The sequence below is a fragment of the Octopus sinensis genome, linkage group LG5 (genome assembly GCF_006345805.1).
Source record: "Octopus sinensis linkage group LG5, ASM634580v1, whole genome shotgun sequence".
In the NCBI taxonomy this organism is placed as follows: domain Eukaryota; kingdom Metazoa; phylum Mollusca; class Cephalopoda; order Octopoda; family Octopodidae; genus Octopus; species Octopus sinensis.
The window spans coordinates 74,984,806-75,006,321 of NC_043001.1; the positions used below are offsets into that span (position 1 = coordinate 74,984,806).

At 36.7% G+C, this 21,516-nt stretch overlaps 1 protein-coding gene across 3 annotated transcripts in view; it reads left to right on the forward strand.

Moving 5' to 3' along the window:
• Nucleotides 1-21,516, forward strand: part of LOC115211868 (nuclear pore membrane glycoprotein 210-like) — a 112,992-nt gene that overhangs the window by 23,729 nt on the left and 67,747 nt on the right. For 2 of the 3 annotated variants that reach the window (XR_004999102.1, XM_029780602.2), the window contains exons 8-18: nt 1,327-1,395; nt 2,657-2,763; nt 5,941-6,078; nt 6,644-6,781; nt 8,565-8,717; nt 10,037-10,142; nt 12,283-12,366; nt 15,016-15,096; nt 15,257-15,411; nt 18,026-18,131; nt 18,659-18,721. Coding sequence is in view for 2 of the 3 variants with exons in the window: in XM_029780602.2 (XP_029636462.1) it covers nt 1,327-1,395; nt 2,657-2,763; nt 5,941-6,078; nt 6,644-6,781; nt 8,565-8,717; nt 10,037-10,142; nt 12,283-12,366; nt 15,016-15,096; nt 15,257-15,411; nt 18,026-18,131; nt 18,659-18,721 (1,200 nt within the window). In the remaining variant the exon portion in view is untranslated. The remainder of the gene's footprint in view (nt 1-1,326; nt 1,396-2,656; nt 2,764-5,940; nt 6,079-6,643; nt 6,782-8,564; nt 8,718-10,036; nt 10,143-12,282; nt 12,367-15,015; nt 15,097-15,256; nt 15,412-18,025; nt 18,132-18,658; nt 18,722-21,516) is intronic. The other variant, XM_029780604.2, reaches the window with a different exon arrangement.

Below are 21,516 nucleotides of genomic sequence, written 5' to 3' on the forward strand. Positions count from 1 at the left end.
TATTTTAGTGAGGGACAGTCAGGCTTCTTTATATCCTCTGAATATAAAATGTTATATACCACTGAACATTACCTCAGTAAATTTAGCATCTTTGTAGACCCACTCTGATGTCTGTGTCATTGTTGGGGGGAAATTTGGATGCAATATTAATGTGATGCTGCTTCTGTGTCTTCTGGATATCATGGGAACGACACAAGATGTATGTGTCATACATTTGTATACATATATATTGCTATTCATAACAGTATGTGTGTTTAGTATGTATATTATTTGTTGTGTATTGACGTTTCTTTCAGAGTCACTTGTGTTGTAGACAGACATAAAACAACAGGTCATTATCCATAGTAACGAAGCTTTCTATTAAAATTCCCACTGTCCTAGAAATTAAACCTAATTACACCAAAGAGAACAACCTTAAGACCAACAAGAGAGTCCCTTTGTGGTCATTTGGTCTGTGATAAATAAGTTAAATTCCTTTGGAACTACACCTTATCATCTTAAAAAAAAAAGTGGAAGAACACTTTAAATAATATAGTCTTAGGTACATTGTCTAAAACTAACATGATTTGGTCATGGCTGGAACACATTTACCGGAGCTTACTGAGAATACACATTGTGTACAGTGTTCTTTCAAACTCAAGGAATGTACATTAAAGTGAAAAATGATGTATAATTTTGGATTTTGATATCTCGAGATTTGTATGGGAATGAAAATAGTGAAATATCTTTGAGTTCAAATTGCACTAAAGTTGAATTTGTCTTTTAGCATCTTTTTTTCTCCCTCACCCCTTTGTTACTCAAAGGGAATTTTTTCTGTTTTTTCCTTGTTTTGTAAGATACTTGGTAAACTCACTGGTGCCAGTGGCACAAAGAAGGCACCCAGTGCTCACTAAAATGGATGGCTTTACGATGGGTACCAAGCTGTAGAAACTATGCTAAAGCTGGTATTTAAGCTTGATGTGGCCCTTGGGGGTCACTGGATCTTGTCAAGCTGTTCAACCCATGTCAGAATGGAAAATGGACATTAAATGATATATCAGTAATACACTGGAGTCAGTTGAATTCTTTGTATTTTAATATTGTTTTGCATAATATTGGTAAAAATAGAAGAGTTATGTTTACTTGTGTGGATAGGTAGTTGTTGAGGTAAACCATAGAGAGAAATATCCCTTAATGGGTGCTATTGGAATTTAGAATCTGAAGAAATGAACATAGGGACTAACATGAAATAAAATGGATTGGTAAACTCTGGTTAAGGTACTTTTGCAGCCAAAGAATTTCTTTGATTATGAAGTGTGTTGTTATTTACCTTAAGAATGTTTCTAGATATCCAAGACAGTGAACAGTCGTACCAACCTTCTGCTTTAATATATGTTGTTGAACCAGCTTACATAAGTAAGTATATCTATGTATCTCTTTTACCTGTTTCTGTTTTCGGACTGTGACTTTGTGAGGCAATGCTTTGGAGAGTTTTGTCAAGGAAATCAGCTGTAGTACTTATTTTAAGTTTAGTGTTTATTCTGTTGGTTTCCTTTTGTGATGAAAATGTTGTGTGAGACATAAACATAACAACACTAGTTAGCAAGTGATGAAACAAACATATGTTCACGCACACACACACATGCAAGCACACATGCACATACACACACACGGCTTCTGCACAGTTTCCATCTAGCAAATTCAATTACAAGTATTTGGTTGACTCGAGGTTACAGTAGAAGATTCCTGACCACAAGGTGCCACATAATGAATGTACCTAAACTATATGGTTGCAAAGTGAAATTAACCCTTCAGGTGTGTCTGTACCTGTGTTTCAATATTCTGTCATGAAGCAAGGCAGAAAGAGATGGATGACACAAGGTAGCCAGCAAGTAAGGAACACTGTTAATAACTACAGTGTTCCATAAGAAAATAAAAGTAGTAAGTGTAATATGGTTGAGTTGTGATCAAATATCTGCCTTCTGACAGAATGAGAAATAGTTGGTTCTATTAGCTTAATTAATAACAATATTTTTGATATCCTTTTAGTCAGGAAGGAAGGCAATGCCTATAATCTTTTACAGGGTCTCTGAGACTAGTGGATGAGAGAGAAGGCAGTATCCTGAAACTGGAGACCTGGCTCAAATACTTGCAGCAGAGTGCTAAAAGTACCCAAGGTACCAAATAGTTGTGTTAAACTGGGCAATGGATTAAGTTGGTCATAGGATTTAAAGTCAGAATGTACAAAACTGGAACACATACTGCAACACATCTGGTCCAGTATTCTTACAGTTTTGCTGATCCATGGCTCTGGATTGTCTCTTGTGCTAAAAGCAGGTTCATGTCTACCTATTTGACCAGGTGCTCTGTATCTCTCGTGTCTCAAATAATTTATAGTATTGAATGTCATTCACACAAAAATCTTAGTTTTCTAATTTATTTCTCTTAAATGAGGTTTCATTAAAACCTAGCTTTTGATATATTGTATAATTAGCAGTATTAGATTAATTTATTAGAATTTAACTTATTTCCTCTGCTTCTCAATAAAGTAATCAGTTATTAGCATTAAACAATTAATTGAATGAGATATAATCTATAGAAAAAGAATGCTATTTAAACTTTTGATGGTGTATTCAAATTAAATTGTGCTGTTTATTTATTTTTTTTTTCTCTTCAGGTTTTGTTGTTTTATCACACACAAAATGGGTGTTGGAAACCGGTAGAAATTATGAAATCTGTTTGGAAATTTTTGATTCTTCAAATCACAAGATTTATCCATCAGATGTAAGTGGAAACAGTCTGTTCTGTTTTGTTTTTTTCTGAATCTTTTTTTGATGTTTTGTTTAAAATGTTTACTTTTCTTCTATGTTTGCATGGGTCAGATGAGATTTGTCAAAGCAGATTGTTTACTACCGCATGCTTTTCCTGTCACCAACTCTTACCTGTGTCCAAGTAATGTAATAGTTCTCTTTGTCCTTCAAACATGAACAGCACAATGGTTGGAGATATTTTCACAGAAAATTGCAATGTGACATTTGTATACAGTTAGCATATGATATCCTGACAAGGAGATGCACAAACATATACATGTACTCACACATTTTATTATTTTTTTATTGGCAGAAGTTACAAAGTGACTAAAAGGCTGAGAGTTTCAAGCAGGGCGCTTATATTATGTACAGGGGTTGGACAAAATAGTGGAAACTCCAGGCATCATAGCATTATAATTTGAAATATATATAAAACCACCAAAAGCTTGTTTATTTTTATGTTTTTTGATTTATTATTAGTGTTGCTTAATATGTTTTGCTAAAATTGCTGTTTCTTTTCAGATGTCATTAGAAAAAGGTAGTTAAAATTCATTTAAATGACAGATGTATCAGACTTTCAAAGAGGTCAACTTGTTGGTGCTCGTATGGTAGGTGCTAGCGTAATGAAAACAGCCGAAATGTTTGGTTTGTCAAAACGTCTCGAAAATACTGACAGCCTTTGAGAAAGAGGGAAAAACCTTCTTGTAGAAACAAAACTCCAGAAGAAAACCAAAACTTTCAGATAGGGACCGTTGGACTCTTACGCAAATTGTTAGAAAGGATCACAAAAGTACAGCTCCCAAAATTACTGCGGAGCTTAATGATCACCTCGAGAACCCAGTTTCCACAAAAGCTGGATTTCATGGGAGAGCTGCAATCAGAAAACCACTACTTTCAAAAACAAACATTGCAAAGCATTTAGAGTGGAGTAAAAACCTACAGAGTTGGTCCCTAGAGGAGTGGAAGAATCCTATTTTCTTGGATGAGTCATCCTTTACCTTATTTCCAGCCACCGGCTGAGTGTATATGTAGAGACAGAAGAAGCATTTGACCCAGACTGCTTTCTTCCAACTGTTAAACATGGGAGAGGATCTGTGATGATCCTGGGGGCTATATCTTGGAAATCCACTGGCCCAATGGTTTCCCTTCATGGCAGAATTAATAGTCAAGACTATTGAAGCATTTTATATGATCAAATTCATCCTATGGTTGTGGAACTGTTTCCAGAGGGAAGCATAATCTTTCTGGATGATAATGCACCAATTCACACAGCTAATGGCACGAGGAACATTCTAGTGAAGTTGGACATCTTATCTGACCACCACAGTCCCCAGATCTTAATATTATCGAACATTTATGGTGCCTTTTAGAAAAACAATGCGAATATGAAATTTTTGGTTATCCATTTCAAATGTCAATAAAGGGTAACCGGAATGAAAGATAAACCTATTTTTTAGTCAGGAACATAGAAGAGATGCAGTAGCTCTTCAAGCAATGCCAAAGTTTTAACTGTTACATTTCAGGTGTGTTCAATGAAGTGTTAAAAGATTTAGCTTAAAATTGCTCAAAACTTTCCGGACAACCTAATATATATTTATGATGTTTTATTTATCCTGTTTATTCTAATTAACTTCCTCAGGGTTCATAGTCTTGCAAGTTGTATGACAACCTCAATAGTGCTGGTGGCATGAAAGAAGCACCCAATATCTACTGTAAAGTGGTTAGTATTAGGAAGGGCCTCCAGCTGTAGAAACCATGTCAAAGCAGACATTAGACCACAATGCAATCCGTCAACTGATGAATCCTATCAAACTGTCCAGTCCATGCCAAGATGGAACATGGACATTTGATCATGATACACACTCCTTTCAGTTTCTGCCTACTGAGTCCTCTCACAAGGCTTTGGTTGGCCTAAAGCTATATAGTAGAAGACAGTTACCCCAAGTGTTGTGCGGTAGGATTGAACTTGAAACTACAGGGTTGGGAAGTGAATTTCTTAACCGAATGGCTATGCCTGATCCTATATTATTATTATATTTCTATTTCCAACATTTGTATACAATAGATTATTGCATTCCACTAAGTTTATTGAAGTTGTTATAATTTTAGTAAAGGAAACTGAGACAAATAATGTCTGTCCACTTTGACCGTCTGTACTGTTAGTGTGTATCAGACATGACTATGTGGTTAAGAAGTTTGCTTCCCAACTATGTGGTTTCAGCTTCAGTCTCACTGCATAGCCCCTCGGGCAAGTGCCTTCTGCTAGAGTCCTTAACCAACCAAAATCTTGTGAGTAGATTTGGTTGACAAGCTGAAAGAAGCCCTTTTGTATGTGCACCTATGTCTTGACATCACATAATGTTTGTAAGCAGGTATCATTATTATACAAGTGATGTTGTTAGTTTCCAGTTTTCTCGGAAAAAGATAGGAAATATTACCTTGGAAATGATTGAGAGTTGGTAACAAGAAGAGCATCCGGCCATAGTGTTGTGCTTCAACAAATTTCTGATTCATGCAAGCATGGAAAAGAGGATGTTAAAACGGTTATGTGTTGTATGTATGTATGTTTATTTTTATATACATACACACACTTGTGCACATATACAATAGTAAAATGTTCCTGTTGGAGAAAATATTTTATATTTTCCTAAAATGGCATAGAAGTGGCTTATAGGCACAAAAGTAACTGTGTGGTAAGAAGCTTACTTCCCAACCACATTGTTCTGGGTTCAGTCCCACTGTATGGCACCTTGGGCAAGTGTCTTCTACTGTAGGCTCAGGCTGACCAAAGCCTTGTGAGTGGATTTGGTAGATGGAAACGGAAACAAGCCCGTCGTATATGTATTTGTTTGTCTGTGTTTGTCTCTCTCCCATCATCACTTGACAACTGGTGCTAGTGCGTTTACGTCCCTGTATTTTAGTGGTTCGACAAAAGAGACCGATAGAATAATTACTGGGCTTACAAAAAATATATCCTGGGGTCGATTTGTGTGACTAAAGGTGGTGCTTCAGCATGGCTGCAGTCAAATGACTGAAATGAGTAAAAGAATAAAAAAAGAAATGTCCAAAATAGTAAAAAAAAAAAAAAAAAATATTAATAAAAAAAGGCTTAAACAATTGTAATTCCTTCCACTTTCTCAAATTATTTCAGAATCTCATAATTGAAGCTTTATTTCCTGCTGAATATTTCCGAGTCAATCACCAAACAAAAAATGGTTCCTACTTTCATGTGACCACTCTAAAGAAAGGAGTTGTTAACATCAAAGGTAGTTTAAAAGGTGTTCTGTCTGTAAGTAAAGCCAACTACCTAATCCAGTTTCTTAATCTGAAGTTTTTCTATAATCCTTTTGATTACCAACCTGCATGAGACCACTGGTTCTGCGATGCAAACTTCCTGTTTTAAAGTAATTTAAACTTCCTATCAAAATTTCATGTCAGTTTATTTTCTAAAACATTAGCTTCATAATGGCTATGCTCTATTATTAAATTCTTCATTATTTTAAAATATTAATTGAAACAGAAGTATTGTGTGTGCCAACAGGAATATGGTAACAAAAAGGGTTCATATGTCAATCATGCTTCTTTTGTTTTGCTATATAAGCTCTCTTTCTCTCACCTGTTTATACACACACACACATATATATATCACCTGCTATGTGTTTTTTATCTGCAAATATTTCTGTTTTAAAACCAGACTAAACTGCCTCATTAGAATTCTCTTCAATTGTACATCTTATTAATCATTTGCATACAAAATGACATAGATTGTGGAATATAGTTTTTTTTAATTCTTTTACATTGTACTTAATAATACTGCTATACATGCCTAATTTATGAATATTCATATTTCAAAGGAAAAGAAACATCTATTTGCACAAGCCCTAGTGACTGAACAGTTGCTGGAGATCTATGACAAAATTGAGGTGGAACCAAAGTCTATATTATTCCCATGGGAATCAAATACTAAATTTAGTTATAGCTCAAAGCTTACGGTAAGAGTTTTTCTGACATTTGTATAATGTTAACGTCTTGTTTTATTTTTTAGTTATGTCTTGTTTTATTTTTTAGTTATGTCTTGTTTGAAAATGATTTTTTATTATCTGTTCTCATGTTTGCATCAGTTTGATGTAATTTGGGATCTTTTGTATCTAAGTAGGTCAATTTTTTTTTTCAGGTTCTGATTGTATTAATAATAATTATTTCTACTCTAGGCACAAGGCCTTGAAAATTTTGTGGGGAAGGGGGCTAGTTAGTTACACTAACTCCAGTGTATAACTGGTACTTATTTCATCAACCCCAAAAGGATGAAAGGCAGTTGAACCTGGCGGAATTTGAAGTCAGAAACGTAGTGACAGACAAAATACTGCCAAGCATTTCGCCTGGTGTGCTAATGATTCTACCAGCTTGCCACCTTAATTGTGTTAATAAGAATAATAATTATTATTTTTATTTTTGCTCAAGGCTTGCAATTTTGAAGAGAGGTGGTGTTTAGTTGATTACATCGAACCCCAATAGTTAGCAGATACTTATTTTATTGACCCTGAAAAGATGAACAACAATGTCGACTTGGAATGTAAAATGTTGGAAGAAATGCTGCTAAACATTTTGTCTGATACACTATTGATTGTGCTAGCTTAGGCAGTGGCTCTCATGGCTTCTGATTTTAACTGACTGGAAATGTTATCGTGTACATGTTTTGTCTTGGTATAAAAGATGGGCTACAGCAAATATTCTGCTCAATACTACAGATTTACTTGTCAGTTGCTTGACCGTAACCATTTGAGCATGTCCCTTAGTGGCTGATGATATGTGAATCTTTGATCATGAGCAGAAGTAGTGGGAGAGCATCATAGCTATGTGTTGAGGAATTCCTTGGGGTTTTATAAACACTTCTGGAAACATGGGTTCATCTTCCTTAAACAGACCTTATTCAGGAACCTTTTGAGTGAGATGGGCTTCTCAACCTGAAGAAAATTCAAACTGGGCCCCACCTGCAAGATCATGCGCTATTTATCTTGATATGAGATCACCATGTCACATACATATGATTGTGATGCATGTGCCTTTATCAGATGGTTAGTCATGTTGGGTATATTGGGCTTCATATATTTGTACCCCAGTATCACTTTGATGGCATGCACTACTCTCTCGCTCAATAATGATAATAATGGTTTTCAATTTAGGTACAAGACACGTAATTTTTGAGGGAAGTGGGTTAGTTCATACCTTTGGGGTCAGTGTTTGACTTTATTTTATTGACCCTGAAATGATGAAAGAGCAAAGTTAACCATGGCAGGATTTGAACTCATAACATATAGGAGTTGAGGCAAGAACCATATGACATTTTGTCAAACACTTTACTGATTCTACTAATCCACCTCCCTTACATATATTTTTAATACTAAAATACTATTACCAATACTGTTTTTTCTCTCAGAACTATATTCTTCTGAAATTTCCTCCTTGGCAAATCTCTCCCATATGCAACTATTGACCCAAAAGTTGGAACTAAACGGTTGCCATTCAAACAGCCTTACCTAACAGTGTTTCTGTGTTCTAAATTGAAGCAGCTAGACAATCTATGGCCACTACTCTTCACTTAATATTATAACAATAAAGTTATTAAAAATGTATGTATGGTAATTAAAAGAAAGAAAAGCAGAAATTCTTTTCAATAATTCCATCTGTTTCATGTTGTTTTTAATGATTTTATGTTTACTTTTATCTCTTGTGAATATATTCAAATATTTTCAAATACCTTTATGTTATTTGCAGGCTACTGGTGGTAGTGGTGAATATTCCTGGAATTCCTTGAACCTAAGTGTTGCCACTGTAAACAACAAAGGTTACACAAGTCCTGTCAGCCTTGGAATTAGTACAGTAGTGGCTGCTGATGTCAAGAACCATAGGCACACCGGAATGGCTAAGGTGAGGTTTCGAAACAAACAGATTATTTTTCTTTAGAATCATAGCATACAAAGTGTGTATGTTAAAGTGTTTGTGAGAAAGCTGGCATAAAAGGAATTAAATGTGGCATGCATAAGAGAGTTCTGGGAGCAATGTATTTTCCACCCACGTATAATAATAAAAAATGAAAAACTTTCACATTCTACCCCCAACAAACCAAACTACATCTCCTTTTCTCTTCCTCACATTTCCTTTTTCCCACGCACTGTGCTTATGCTTATCTCTTGGTCTCCAAACCTGTCCTTATTGCCCTGCTCACTGTATCATTACTATCCTGTTGTCTCCTTCCTCTATATACTCCCATTTCATGAATCACTGCATTCTCCACCCCCACACTCTTTGTATTCATGTGAAGTCCCTACTCTCTACTTACGCACACTTGGCTATACTCCACCATCCCATTTATATTTTAATCCCCATACCTTGAGGGCGTCTCTGACACTTCGCCACTATCTCTCTCTCTCATTCTACCATCCCTTTTATATTCTGATCCCTATACCTTGAGGGTATGCCCTGGCATTTCACTGCCATCTCCCACCCTCTCTCGCACTCACCCTCTTGCTCTCTTCCACTCTCTCATTCTTGATCAGTCTTTTTCTCTCTCTCCCTCTGACTGGGTAACCATGTATCTTCTCTACAGCAACACACCTTCTATCATTCTGTCACACTCTAACTTCTCATCATCTGGCACATGGCCACCTCCTTCAGTGCCCCCTCCCTCCTTCTCTCAGAGGATCTTTGTTTTGCAAGTTACTTGGTGACCCTCCCAGTGCTGATACATTCAGTCCACACTGTAAAGTGGTTGGTATTTGGAAGGGCATCCAGTTGTAAACATCATGCTGAAACTGGCCTAGCTGGTGCTATGTGAAAAGCACTCAGTTCACCATGTAAGGTGTTAGGAAGGGCATCTAACTGTAAAGATCCTGCCAAAACAGATAATGAAATCTGGTTCAGTCTTGTACCTAGCCAGCTCTTGTTAAACTGTCCAGCCCATACCAGAATAGAAAATGGACATTAAATGATGACGATGATATACACACACACACGCGTATGTATATGCACTTATATACATACATATGATGGACTTCTTTCAATTTTTGGCCAAGGCTATAGTGGAAAACACTTGCCCTAGGTGCTACACAGTGGGACTGAACCCAGAATCATGTTTGTTGGGAAGTAAGCTTCTTGTCATACAGCCATGCCTGTGCCTTTCTTAAAAAAAAGCAAAAAATTTAATCATTATAATGTAAATTAAAAAGAATTTTTTTCTGTCTTTGTAGGTTGCTGTCCTTCCTCCAACGAAAATTAAGCTGCTTCCATCAAAAGTGGAAGCTGAAATCAACACCAAGTTACTTCTCCCTGTTGCAATGTTTGCTGATTTTGAAGGTTGTTATTGTTTATTGATTGATTCTAAGAAATTCTTGTATATTTTGAATTTTCTGTCAGAATATTTTCTAGGTTGCTATTTTAGACTGTATTCAGCATTATAATCATCATTTAGTGTTTGTTTTCCATGCTGGGTTAGATGGTTTGGCAGGAGCCTCAAGCCAGGGGATTGTGTCAAGCTCCTGTGTCTGCCTCAGCATTGTTCCTACAACTAAATGCTCTCTCTAATTCCAACTACTTTACAGAGTGTACTGGGTGCTTTTTATGTGATACTGGCACTAGTAAGGTCACCTAGGAACTTGCAAGACAAGACTTCTCAACTGAGGGTATGGATAGTATTGGGGAAGGTGGCTTAACCTCAGGACACTGAACCTTTCAGATGAGATTACAAAGGACTGAGACACCTGGCACCTTGTTATATTCAAGAAGACCTGTCCTCCACAGCAGAAGGGAATAGGCCTGCAAGAGGCTTGTGCTGGTGTTATGTAAGAGCCACTTGTGCTGATGTCATGTTAAAAGCACCCAGCACATACTGTAAAGTGGTTGGTGTTAGGATGGGCATCCAGCTGTAGAACTAGGCCAAATCAGACTGGAACCTGGTGCAGCTCTTCTGCTTGCCAGCAATGGTCAAACTGTCCAACTAATGCCAGCATGGAAAACAGACATTAAAAGATGATGATGAACTATTTGATTTGTTTGTGCAGTTGTTTCACTTCCCATACTAGCAAGGCTTTGACAGAAGTAAATATTGAGACAGGATTTTTACAGCTGAATGTCCTTTCTGTTACAAATAACACTTTGTTTTTCAATTAAGGAATTTTTTATTCCTTAGGAATTTTAGAGTGCAGAGATGGCAGAGTTTTGATGGCAGAAAATATTAAGCAGCTTCACCTGTTACGATGCAACCACAAAGAATGACATCACATTTCTACTTGAACTGCAGATGGTGGTCATTGTCTGTACCTGTTACTCAGTATAGTTTTGTAAACATTCACACAAGATGACTAAGGACTGAGATATCTGGTGCATTGCTGTACTCAAGAAGACCCACCTGCCACAGCAGAAATGTTACTAGTGCTGGTGCCACATAAAAAGTGCCTGGTACACACTGGACTGGTTGGTGTTAGGAAGGGCATCCAGCCATAGAAACCATGTCAGAACGGACAATGGTGTCTGGTGCAGCCCCTGGCCATACCAGCTCCAGTCAAACCATCTAACCCTTGCCAGTATGGAAAATGCTTGTTTAAATGATGATGATGATGATACTCATACATATATACATCTTGCACATATGCATATGCAAGATGTAAATTTATTCTGCACTACTTGTGTAACTGGTGCAGTACTCTCTTTAAACATGCACATTATGAACCATGTTAGAAAGGGATTTGGTTTAGTTAATCTGAATGTTTTTAGAAGTCTTGTTGTTTTTATATAAGGTTAGCTGATAATAATGACTATAAATCTAAGCAAATTAACAAGCACAAAGCAGGCAAAATAAACACTATTTAGTAATTAGTGTGTTATTAATTGTCATTGCAAATAAGTTTGTTTAATGAACAAGAGTAATGTTTGTGTTCAATATGGCGTTCAGTTTTCATCATCATTTATCATCTATTTTCCATATAGGTATGGGCTGGACAGCTTGACAAGAGCCATGAGCTGCAGGGCTGTGTTGAGTTGAGCTCCAGTGAAGCTTTTCATGGTTTCTATGGTTGGATGCTCTTCTTAATATTAACCACTCGACATTGTGTATTGGGTGCTTTTTTTTGTGAGGTTAAAAGCAATTTGTCAAACAGAAAAGAGGAGGAAAAAAACAACAAAAACAAAACAGGACTTAGTTTGGGTGGGGGGCTGTGTGAGAGCGGGAAGAGGTGGCTTTATGCCAGGTGTTGAAAGGTTAAAGTATGATAAAGGGGATGGACGCAGCTGTCTTACTAAAGAGGAGCCATATGACTACTCCATATTATAGATGGGCAGGAGGGAATTCTTGGAAGGAAGTAAAGATGTTAGTGATGGGTGCCAGAGCAAACTCTCAAGGGTTTGTTAGTGACATTGCTTAAATGTATACCATTACACTGATATTGTTTCCTAAATTATAATTTTAATATTTAAATTATTTTATCTATTTGATTCTTAGGTGCCGAGAAAGCCTTTGAAGATTGCCGACATCTAAAATTGTCTGTGAAATTCTCAGACAAAACTTCATTTGATTTAATCCCAGGTGAAATTTTTTTTTTCATTTTTGTATTTCCATCACTTCTACAATTTAAAATAGCATGTAATTTTTTCATAGTGGTTCTTCATGTTTTGATATGTTCCCTTATTTTCTTTGTCGTATAAGTGATTTCAATTTTCGTTCTGCACTCTGTTTTTCTTTGCTGTACTGCTTCTTTACAAAATGCAAAACCTCACTCCTTATTCACAATTCATCATCATCATCATCATCACTACCACCATCACCACCACTATCACCATCATCACGTCTCTATATTCCATTCTGACATGGGTTGAATGGTTAGACAAATATATGACATGTATAGGATGTATACATATGCATGTGGTATATGCATGTATGTTCAGTTGTATATTCATATACACAAACAAAGGTTTGCATATGACATTTTTGTGTCTGCAGAGTTCCATGCATTGAGTTATTTTCCATCGTTCTAGTAAATGACTGAAACTTGTTTATCAACAGAATCCTTATTGTTATATCACAATCTATAGCAGTACTAACAACAGCAACCATATTTTCTGATTGTTCACTTGTTTAGGAAAGCTTGTCTGTAATGGCTATTCTGATATCACAGACCTTTACATCATCATTATCATTTAGCATCCAATTTTCCCTGCTTGCATGGAAAAGTGGACATTTAATACTACCATTATTATTATTATTTAGTAATCTTATTTTTATCACATGCTTTCTCTGAACTTCTAAGCACAGCTCTGTGTGCCCTGGGTATGTGCTGGGGTTTGTTTTGGTGCTATTTTTACTGTATTGAAAGTGCTTTATATAGGATGTGTGCAGTGCCTACCAGTGCTGTTTTCTTTATGTTATATATATATTTGTAAGTCCTGGTGTGTTGGTTTTGTATTTGTCTATATTTTTTCTATCATATCTATTGCACCTATTATAGGGATTATTTCTGTTTTTAGGCCCCACATTCGAGTTATCTCTATTTCCTGATCTTTGTATTTTGCGATTTTCTCCATTTCATTTAGAGATACATCTGTTGGGATTGATGTGTCGATTAGAAGGCATTTCTTTCTTGATAATATCTGACAACTATATCCAGTTTATTAGCTTTGATCTCTCTATCTGTATGTATTTCAGAGTATGGTTGCTTTGTAATTTTCTAAGACCTTTTCTGGGATATACCTCTACCATTTTTCTTCTGTTATCATTCCATAGTGTTGGCATGGCTTCCAGTGTATATAGGTCCCAACTCTGTCATATCTGTAAATATATTCTTTCTTTGCCAGGACTGGGAAGCCAAAGGCAATAAGATTTATTGTTTCTTCTCCATCACCACATATTCTGCAGTTATTGTATTTTCCTTCACTATGTGCTTCTGATGGAGAGGCTTTGATCTTGGGCTGCAATTAAATGCTTAACAACATTTCATTCATCTTTACATTCTGCTGAGATTGACTTTACCTTTCATCCTTTCAAGGTTGATAGAATAAAATACCAGTTGAATACTAGGATTGATGTAACCGTTTAACCCCTTCCCCACCCAACCCCAAAATTTCAGGTCTTGTGCCTATAACAGAAAGGATTTTATTATTGCTGGTGGAATTATTAACTCCCCCGCTGCCACCACCACCACCACCATACATCTCTTAACCTCCTCACACACTGACCGTCTGTCTTCTCTCACACTCTTGTAACTTCTCCCTCACACATCATCTCTCTTTCATCCTTCTCAAGTCTACTGTATTATTATTACTATCCTGCTGTTCATCATTCTTTCTATTCTATTATCCCTTCTCTTCCATACTATTCATAAATTCATTTGGTACCCCTCTGTTTGTGAATTACTAATCTCACTACTTTTCAAACTGCAGCATTCCATATCTAGCTTCACCACTTTTGGTTATGGACAACACACTTCCTCTTTCGTTACCATATTTCTGTTGGCTTACACTGCTTTTGTTTCTATTAATTTTTAAAATAATGGAAAAAATTTAGTAAAATAAATTTGCATAGTTAAGCTTGTGTTTGGATCATAAATTAACATGAAATTTTGTCATTGCTTTAAAACAGTTTTTTTTATCATAGAAGCTAAAGCTGTGATCTTGTTCTCTCTTTGCTTTCATTAGTGGATTTCTTTGTTTTCTTCTCTCTCTATTATCACACTATGTACACTTCCCTCTTAGAATAACTTATATATTCTGACTTGTCATGCTTCACCTGCAGTGCTTTAAATTGCACTTTACCCCTCCCTCACCTCTGCCTACACTATACTAACAAGTTATTTATTCTGGTGGTTTCTATTGTGATATAAAATCTAATTTACTTTTTTTGATAAAGAGAGCATAGTGTGGATACTGGCTGGAAAACAGATTGGCTTCTTTGCTTGGTGAAATACTGACTGTTGATTTAACTTGTTCAGAATCTCTGTTGTAGCGTCAGCATCAACAGGACTCTGTGTTTTAATTATTTTCTGGTGGCGTCATTTCCCATCTTTGCTCTGGCAATTCAAGCTTGGCTTCTGGCTTCATGGTTGGTTCTTCGCCATAACCTTGCATCAGTTAATTTTTTGTTTGTTTCACCATTCCAGTTTAGTTCTTTATAAAGCCAATCTGTTTTTATATATTTTCCATTTCATAGAAAATGTCTCTCTTTTTCGTGATCTACTTGCAGTTTCTCCTCACTCAAGTTTAAACTGCGTAGCAACCAGCTGGCCATTTCATTTGTGTTACTCTATGGGCCATAGGGCTATTGGTTTGTACCTTCCCTTGTGTTGTCTTTCTCCCAACCTTCCTCTCATTGCTGCTGTTAAAACAGCCTGAATTCTGCCTGTAAATTCTAACACCTAATGCTTTTAAGCTATGTGATATTTGTTGTATAATTCTTGTAACATGTTGTGTTTGCCATTTTTCAGACCATGCTGGTTCTGTGGACACCGAGAAAATTAGCTGCACCTCCATTCAGCTCCTGGCCAAGCAACCAGGCAGCTGTCGAATAACAGTTACTTACCAAGGTTCACATAAAATTCTACAAGCTTCTGTTACTGTGGCAGCATACAAACCTCTTGTGGTGAGTGTGTTCATCTTTCCTTGTTTCAGTCATTGGGTACCACCTTGAAGGGTTTAGCTGAACGAATAGACCTCAGTACTTATTTTTAAGTCTGGTATTTATTCTGTTGATCTCTTTTGCTGAACTACTAAGTTATAGATATGCATGGCTTAGTGGTTAGGCCATTGGACTCACAATCATATGATTGTGGCTTTGATTCCTGAACTAGGCAATGAGTTGTGTTCTTGAGTAAAAACACTTCATTTCATGTTGCTATAGTTCACTCAGCTGTAGAAATGAGTTTAGCCTGGAGAGGGATGGACTCTGCCAAGCGTTCTTACCCTAGATACATTGCATGGCTGCTGCGCTCCAGTGAACTCCGAGGGGTTAAGGGACTTGTCAATTGTAATTTATGGGAGTGGGGGCATAAATCAACACCAGTCATCAAGTTGCATTGGGGAACAAACACAAGGACACACACATTCATACATTGTGTGCTCGCGATGGGCCTCTACAGAATTTCTATTGTCTCCCTAATTCACTTACAAGGCATTGATCAACCTGGGGCTATTGCACAGCAGGATTGAACTCAGAACCACGTGGTTGCAAAGTGAGCTTCTTAACCACATCTGCACCTGTGTTTGTTTAATTTTTATTTTATCTTTTTTCATTTATTCCTTCTGTTTTTAATATTTTTATTTACTTACTTAGCTCAAAGTGAACAGGTGGTTGTTGTTAGAGATTAGCTCTAGGTCAACTTTTGATTGTATCTGTGAGAATCTTTCACTATTTTTTTATCCAATGTTTTTTTTAACCTACATACAGTTGCTACAATTTGTCGCCCATGAGTTTCCTACACCTTGAGAAGGGTGCTTGAAATAAAATATATTGCTACTTTATTTCCGGTACTTAAAGGTGTGAACAGGCTACTTTTAATTCAGAATGAGGCTAAACTTCCATTTTCTGACACCTTCTTCCTTGTTTATATATTTGTCCATGAGGTAAACAAGCTTTGAAATCAAACTGAGTTTTTTGGATTGTTTACCAAATGAAAATGGTCACCCCTGCATTTGAAGCTTTTCTGGAAGAAATTTTGTTAGATTCCAACTCAGATGATGATTTTGAAGAACTAACTCAGGCAGATATTGCCATAATCATCACCATTTAATGTCTGTTGTTCATGTTGGCATGGGTTGTACAGTTTGATCGGAGCTGGCAAACTGGGGAGCTGCACCAGACTCCAGTCTGATTTGGCATGGTTTCTGCAGCTGGATGCCCTTCCTAATGTCAACCACTTTACAGAGTGTGTTGGGTGATTTTATGTAGCACCACACAGGGACTTTTATGTGGCACTGCACAAGTGCTTTTATGTGGTGTTGCATGGGCGCTTTTACATGGTGCTGCATGGGCACTTTTATGTGACACCACAAGTGCTTTTCACCACCAGAGGGACTGGTCTTAACTCTTCTGCTGATGATAAGGATGTAGATTGTGCTTACAGTTATATTGAGAACAATGTGCTGCGTGGATACTATCATCCATGGCTGGCTGATGTAAGGAAAGTACTGGCCCTAAGGAGCTATATTTCTTAGGGGCAACTCTTTTATCTATTCCTCAGTACATTACATAAAATATTATTTATCCAATCCTTATTAGTACACAAAAAAATCACGTCTATAGATAATACATCAAAAGTTATAGCAGTTTTAAAATAGTTAAAATAGGTGCTCATGTCTTTTGTTCTCTCAAAAATAATTATATTAATTTTGAAGATGTAAAAGTAGAAATGGTTGTAAGAATCAAATCTCAGGTTACAAGCCATACTGTATTTTCTGGCATACAAGTTGAATTTTTCAGGTCAAGATTTAGAACCAACAAAGGCAGGTTGATTTATACACCAGAATGACTTTGGAAGACCAAAAATTCCATGTGGAATGCAGCAAGATTTGGAAGGATAACAATGCTGTTTGAATGTTTATACAACATTCTACTTATATACTGGAAAATACAGTATATAATCACATTCTTCTCTGTACTGAGTTCAAATTCTCTCTGAGTTGAGCTGTACTTTTCATCTCTGTGGGGCTGATAACAGGGAGAAATGGGAGAGACTGTTAGGAGTAGTAGAAGAGAGACAATGATGGGAACTATAAGTTTACAAGTAAAAGAGAGAGAAAGAGAAGTGGATACTGATATGACTAGAGGATGATAAGTGATTTGAGAGAGAGGGAGCGGCAGCTAGTTTTACAGGAGGGTAATGGTAGTTGGTAAGAGAGAAATAGAAGTGATGAATAGTCATAAGGCAAAATTTTGATTAATTAGTTTAACTTAGATTCAAGGATACTATTCCATAAAAACATAAATTTGTTGTAGACACTCTTGTGTTTTCTAGACAGCTAAATTTAAGTCTTGATTTAATTTTGACCATAATGTATTGTGTTGTTGGTGAACAACTAACAAAAAGGAAAGATAAATTGGAAGTGGCTGTTTCATGTTGGCTTCTCCAACCCAAGCACTGATCTGACCAAACTCATTTTCAGAATTGCTGAACAATCCAAATTAAAACCAGCTCATCTATTGCTTCTTTCTTATGTAAATATTAACTTTTTCTTTATTTTATTTTTTTGAATTTTAGGCTGAAAGTCCTCTAAGCATTGTTACTCTTGGTTCTTCAAAAGACATTTTGTTTTCTGGTGGTCCCCAACCATGGCAGCTGGATCCAACGGAATATTTTGAAGATTGTAAGTTTTAATTTTCACCTGCTCATGACCAGAATATATATCTTAGTCTTGAAAGATTTTGTTACACCAAAACTTACATGAAATGAAATTTGAGATGCAGTACTTACTTCATTTCAAACTCAGAGTTATCTTAGTCTTTACAGCATTTTTAATATTTTTTTTTTATCTTTTAGTCTAGAGGAAGACAATATCCATGACTTCTTGTAGGGTTTTAGGGACTGGTGAGAGGGAAGGAGGGAGAGGAGTGTCCTCAAACTGGAAACCTGGCTTGAGTGCTTGCAGCAGAGTGGATTCTGATAAAGGTACCCAAGGTGTTGGGTGGTGGTGTTTAACTAGGCAGTGGATTGAATGTACCATCATTGTAGGCCATGGTGGAATTTGAACTCAGAACTTAAAGTGCTGGTGGGATTTGAACTCTGAATTGATATTCAAAAGGATATTATTATTTTGATAGTGATTTGGTTGTTTACTCACGTTTTCTTTTTCAGATATTTAACAAATAATGTTTTTTTCTTTTTGTTTTCCAGTGATACCAAGTGCTAACTTTGTTAGTTTTTCACACTTGTCTGGAATTGAGTTTAGTCTTCACCGTAAGTATTAGAACTGTTTGATTTATTAACAGAAATTAAAGTGTTGTCACAAGATTGATTTATAGCATTTGTTTTTGATTTTGTGAGTGTTATGTTTTCTATACTTTCTTTGTTTGTGGATTGTGATTTGGTATTTTATGCAAGTGAGCCAATGAAGGCATCAAAGGCTATTGTAAGGAAATATCTGGGATTTAAAGTGGTATATTTAACGCTAAAGTATTTGAAAAGTCAGCTCAGCCAGGGCAAGAGAGAGGCAAAGGAGTTCAACTGGAAGTGTTTGAAAGATTAACTTAAGTGTCAGGTCACTTAGGTAGGGTGAGAGTTGCAATGCAGAGTGGGGCATAGTAAGAGTGCATCCAGAATTTTGCCAGCAAATTTGAAAAGACCTGAGCGACTGTGGTTGATGAAAAACACTGAAGAAGGGAAGAGTCATTGTTACAACCCCCATCTGACCAAAGCCTACATATTTGTCCTTAGTGTGCCAGTGCCTGTCATTCAAGGATCAGTTCACATAACCACTTAAGGGCTTGCATCCCTTCCTCTTGATTACTGGATCTGAAAAACTACCTTGTCATCATTTGTAGGCAGTGAAGATCCAGAATAAATGATTTAGTGAATGGGTGGCTTAAGTTTCTGAGTGTGTGAAAAGAAAGTATAATTGATATAACTATGCATGATATTATATTACTTACTATTGCTCCAGACTGAATAATGTTTCAAATATTTAGAGATAGCAGAATCAGTAGAATACCAGACTAAATACCTTGATGTATTTATTTGTCTTTTTTTACTTAATCATTTCATTTTCTGTCAAGTTTGAGAGCCTTCTGAGATAGACTCTCAAAATTTGTGGCCGTGTGTCTTTGTTAGAAATCATTAGTTAAAAGCAGTGATTGGCAGAATTGGTAGAGTTCTGGACAAAGTACTTTGTGGTATTTAGTTACATTCTGAGTAAATTGTAACTGTTGATTTTTACCTTTTATCCTTCCATGAGTTAATAAAATATATACCAGTCACTTACTGGGATCCATTTAATCAACTGTTCCCTGTATGACATTTTAGTTACTAGTAGCAGTATTATTACATTCATCCATATTTTTGTTTCATTGTTGGGTAAAGTCACACCATATATCATTGCTGCCTTATCTTTGTTGGTTGTTGGTCTAATTGTGTATGCTGGCTAATTGCTAGTTTAACCAGAGTGTTGTCATGGTCAGGTGATTGCCTTTGGCCATTGGGACTAAGGCAAAATTTGAACTCAGAACACAAAGAGTTGGCACTGACACTGCAAGGCATCTTGTCCAATGCTCTAACAGTTCCACCAATATTTATCACTATGGACTGGTGCTTATCTATGAACCCCAGCTTGGCATAACCCTCCAGCTTGTTAGCTCTTGTCAAACTGTGCAGCCTATGGAAAGCAGATGATAAATGATAACAAAAGACAATGTTGGCCTTGGAAGGATTTGAACCTGGAGAACAAAGAACTGGAATGATGACTGCAAAGCTTTTTCTAATGTTATTTATTATCCATAAGTTGTAGTTATTTAATGTTTCTACTTACTTTCTGGACAATGAAACTCATTGCTATATTTTTATGCATGAATATATTGCCTGTATCCTATGGAAAGACACTTGTTCCTGCCCCTCTATCATATTTTAACCTCTTATTACCTTGCTCATTACTACTCCCTGCTTAATTGAGGAGGTTTTGTCTTTCAAGTCACATAAAATGCACCTTGTACATTCAGTAAAGTGGAAGGCATTAAGAAGGGCATCCAACTGTTGAAAGCAGCTAAAATGGACATTGGAGTTTGGTGCAGTCCTCTGCCTCAGTTGAACTGTCCAACCCATGCCAGCATGGACAGCACAGTAAATGATGATGATGAATATAGTGATTGTGGTTGAAGTATTCTGGCAGAATTGTTAGCATGCTGGGCAAAATGCTAAGCATTTCGTCTGTCTTTACATTCTGAGTTGAAATGCTGCTGAGTTTGACTGCCTTTCATCCTTTCAGGGTTGATGAAACAAGTACCAATTATGTACAGGGGGCTATATTATTGACTAACCCCTACCCCCCAAATTTCAGGCCTTGTGCCTTTAGTAGAAAGCATTATTACTTTAATTAATGTGGAGGCGCAATGGCCCAGTGGTTAGGGCAGCGGACTCGCGGTCATAGGATCGCGGTTTCGATTCCCAGACCGGGCGTTGTAAGTGTTTATTGAGCGAAAACACCTAAAGCTCCACGAGGCTCCGGCAGGGGATGGTGGTGATCCCTGCTGTACTCTTTCACCACAACTTTCTCTCACTCTTACTTCCTGTTTCTGTTGTACCTGTATTTCAAAGGGCCGGCCTTGTCACTCTCTGTGTCACGCTGAATATCCCTGAGAACTACGTTAAGGGTACACGTGTCTGTGGAGTGCTCAGCCACTTACACGTTAATTTCACGAGCAGGCTGTTCCGTTGATTCGGATCAACCGGAACCCTTGTCGTCGTAACCGACGGAGTGCTTCCATCCATATTACTTTAATGTATTGATTGTGGTGATATCTATCAAAACACAAATGTATTGACATGCACATGATTAATGTGTGAAAATGTAACAATATATGGATGTATTGATATATACTGTATATATATATATGTATATATATAATGTCTCAATATGTGAATGTATTGATACATGAATATATTGATATACGATGGTTCAATACGGGTATATATTAAGGCACTGAGCTGGTAGAATTATTAGCACACTGGACAAAATGCTTAGCTGCATTTCGTCTGCCTTTATG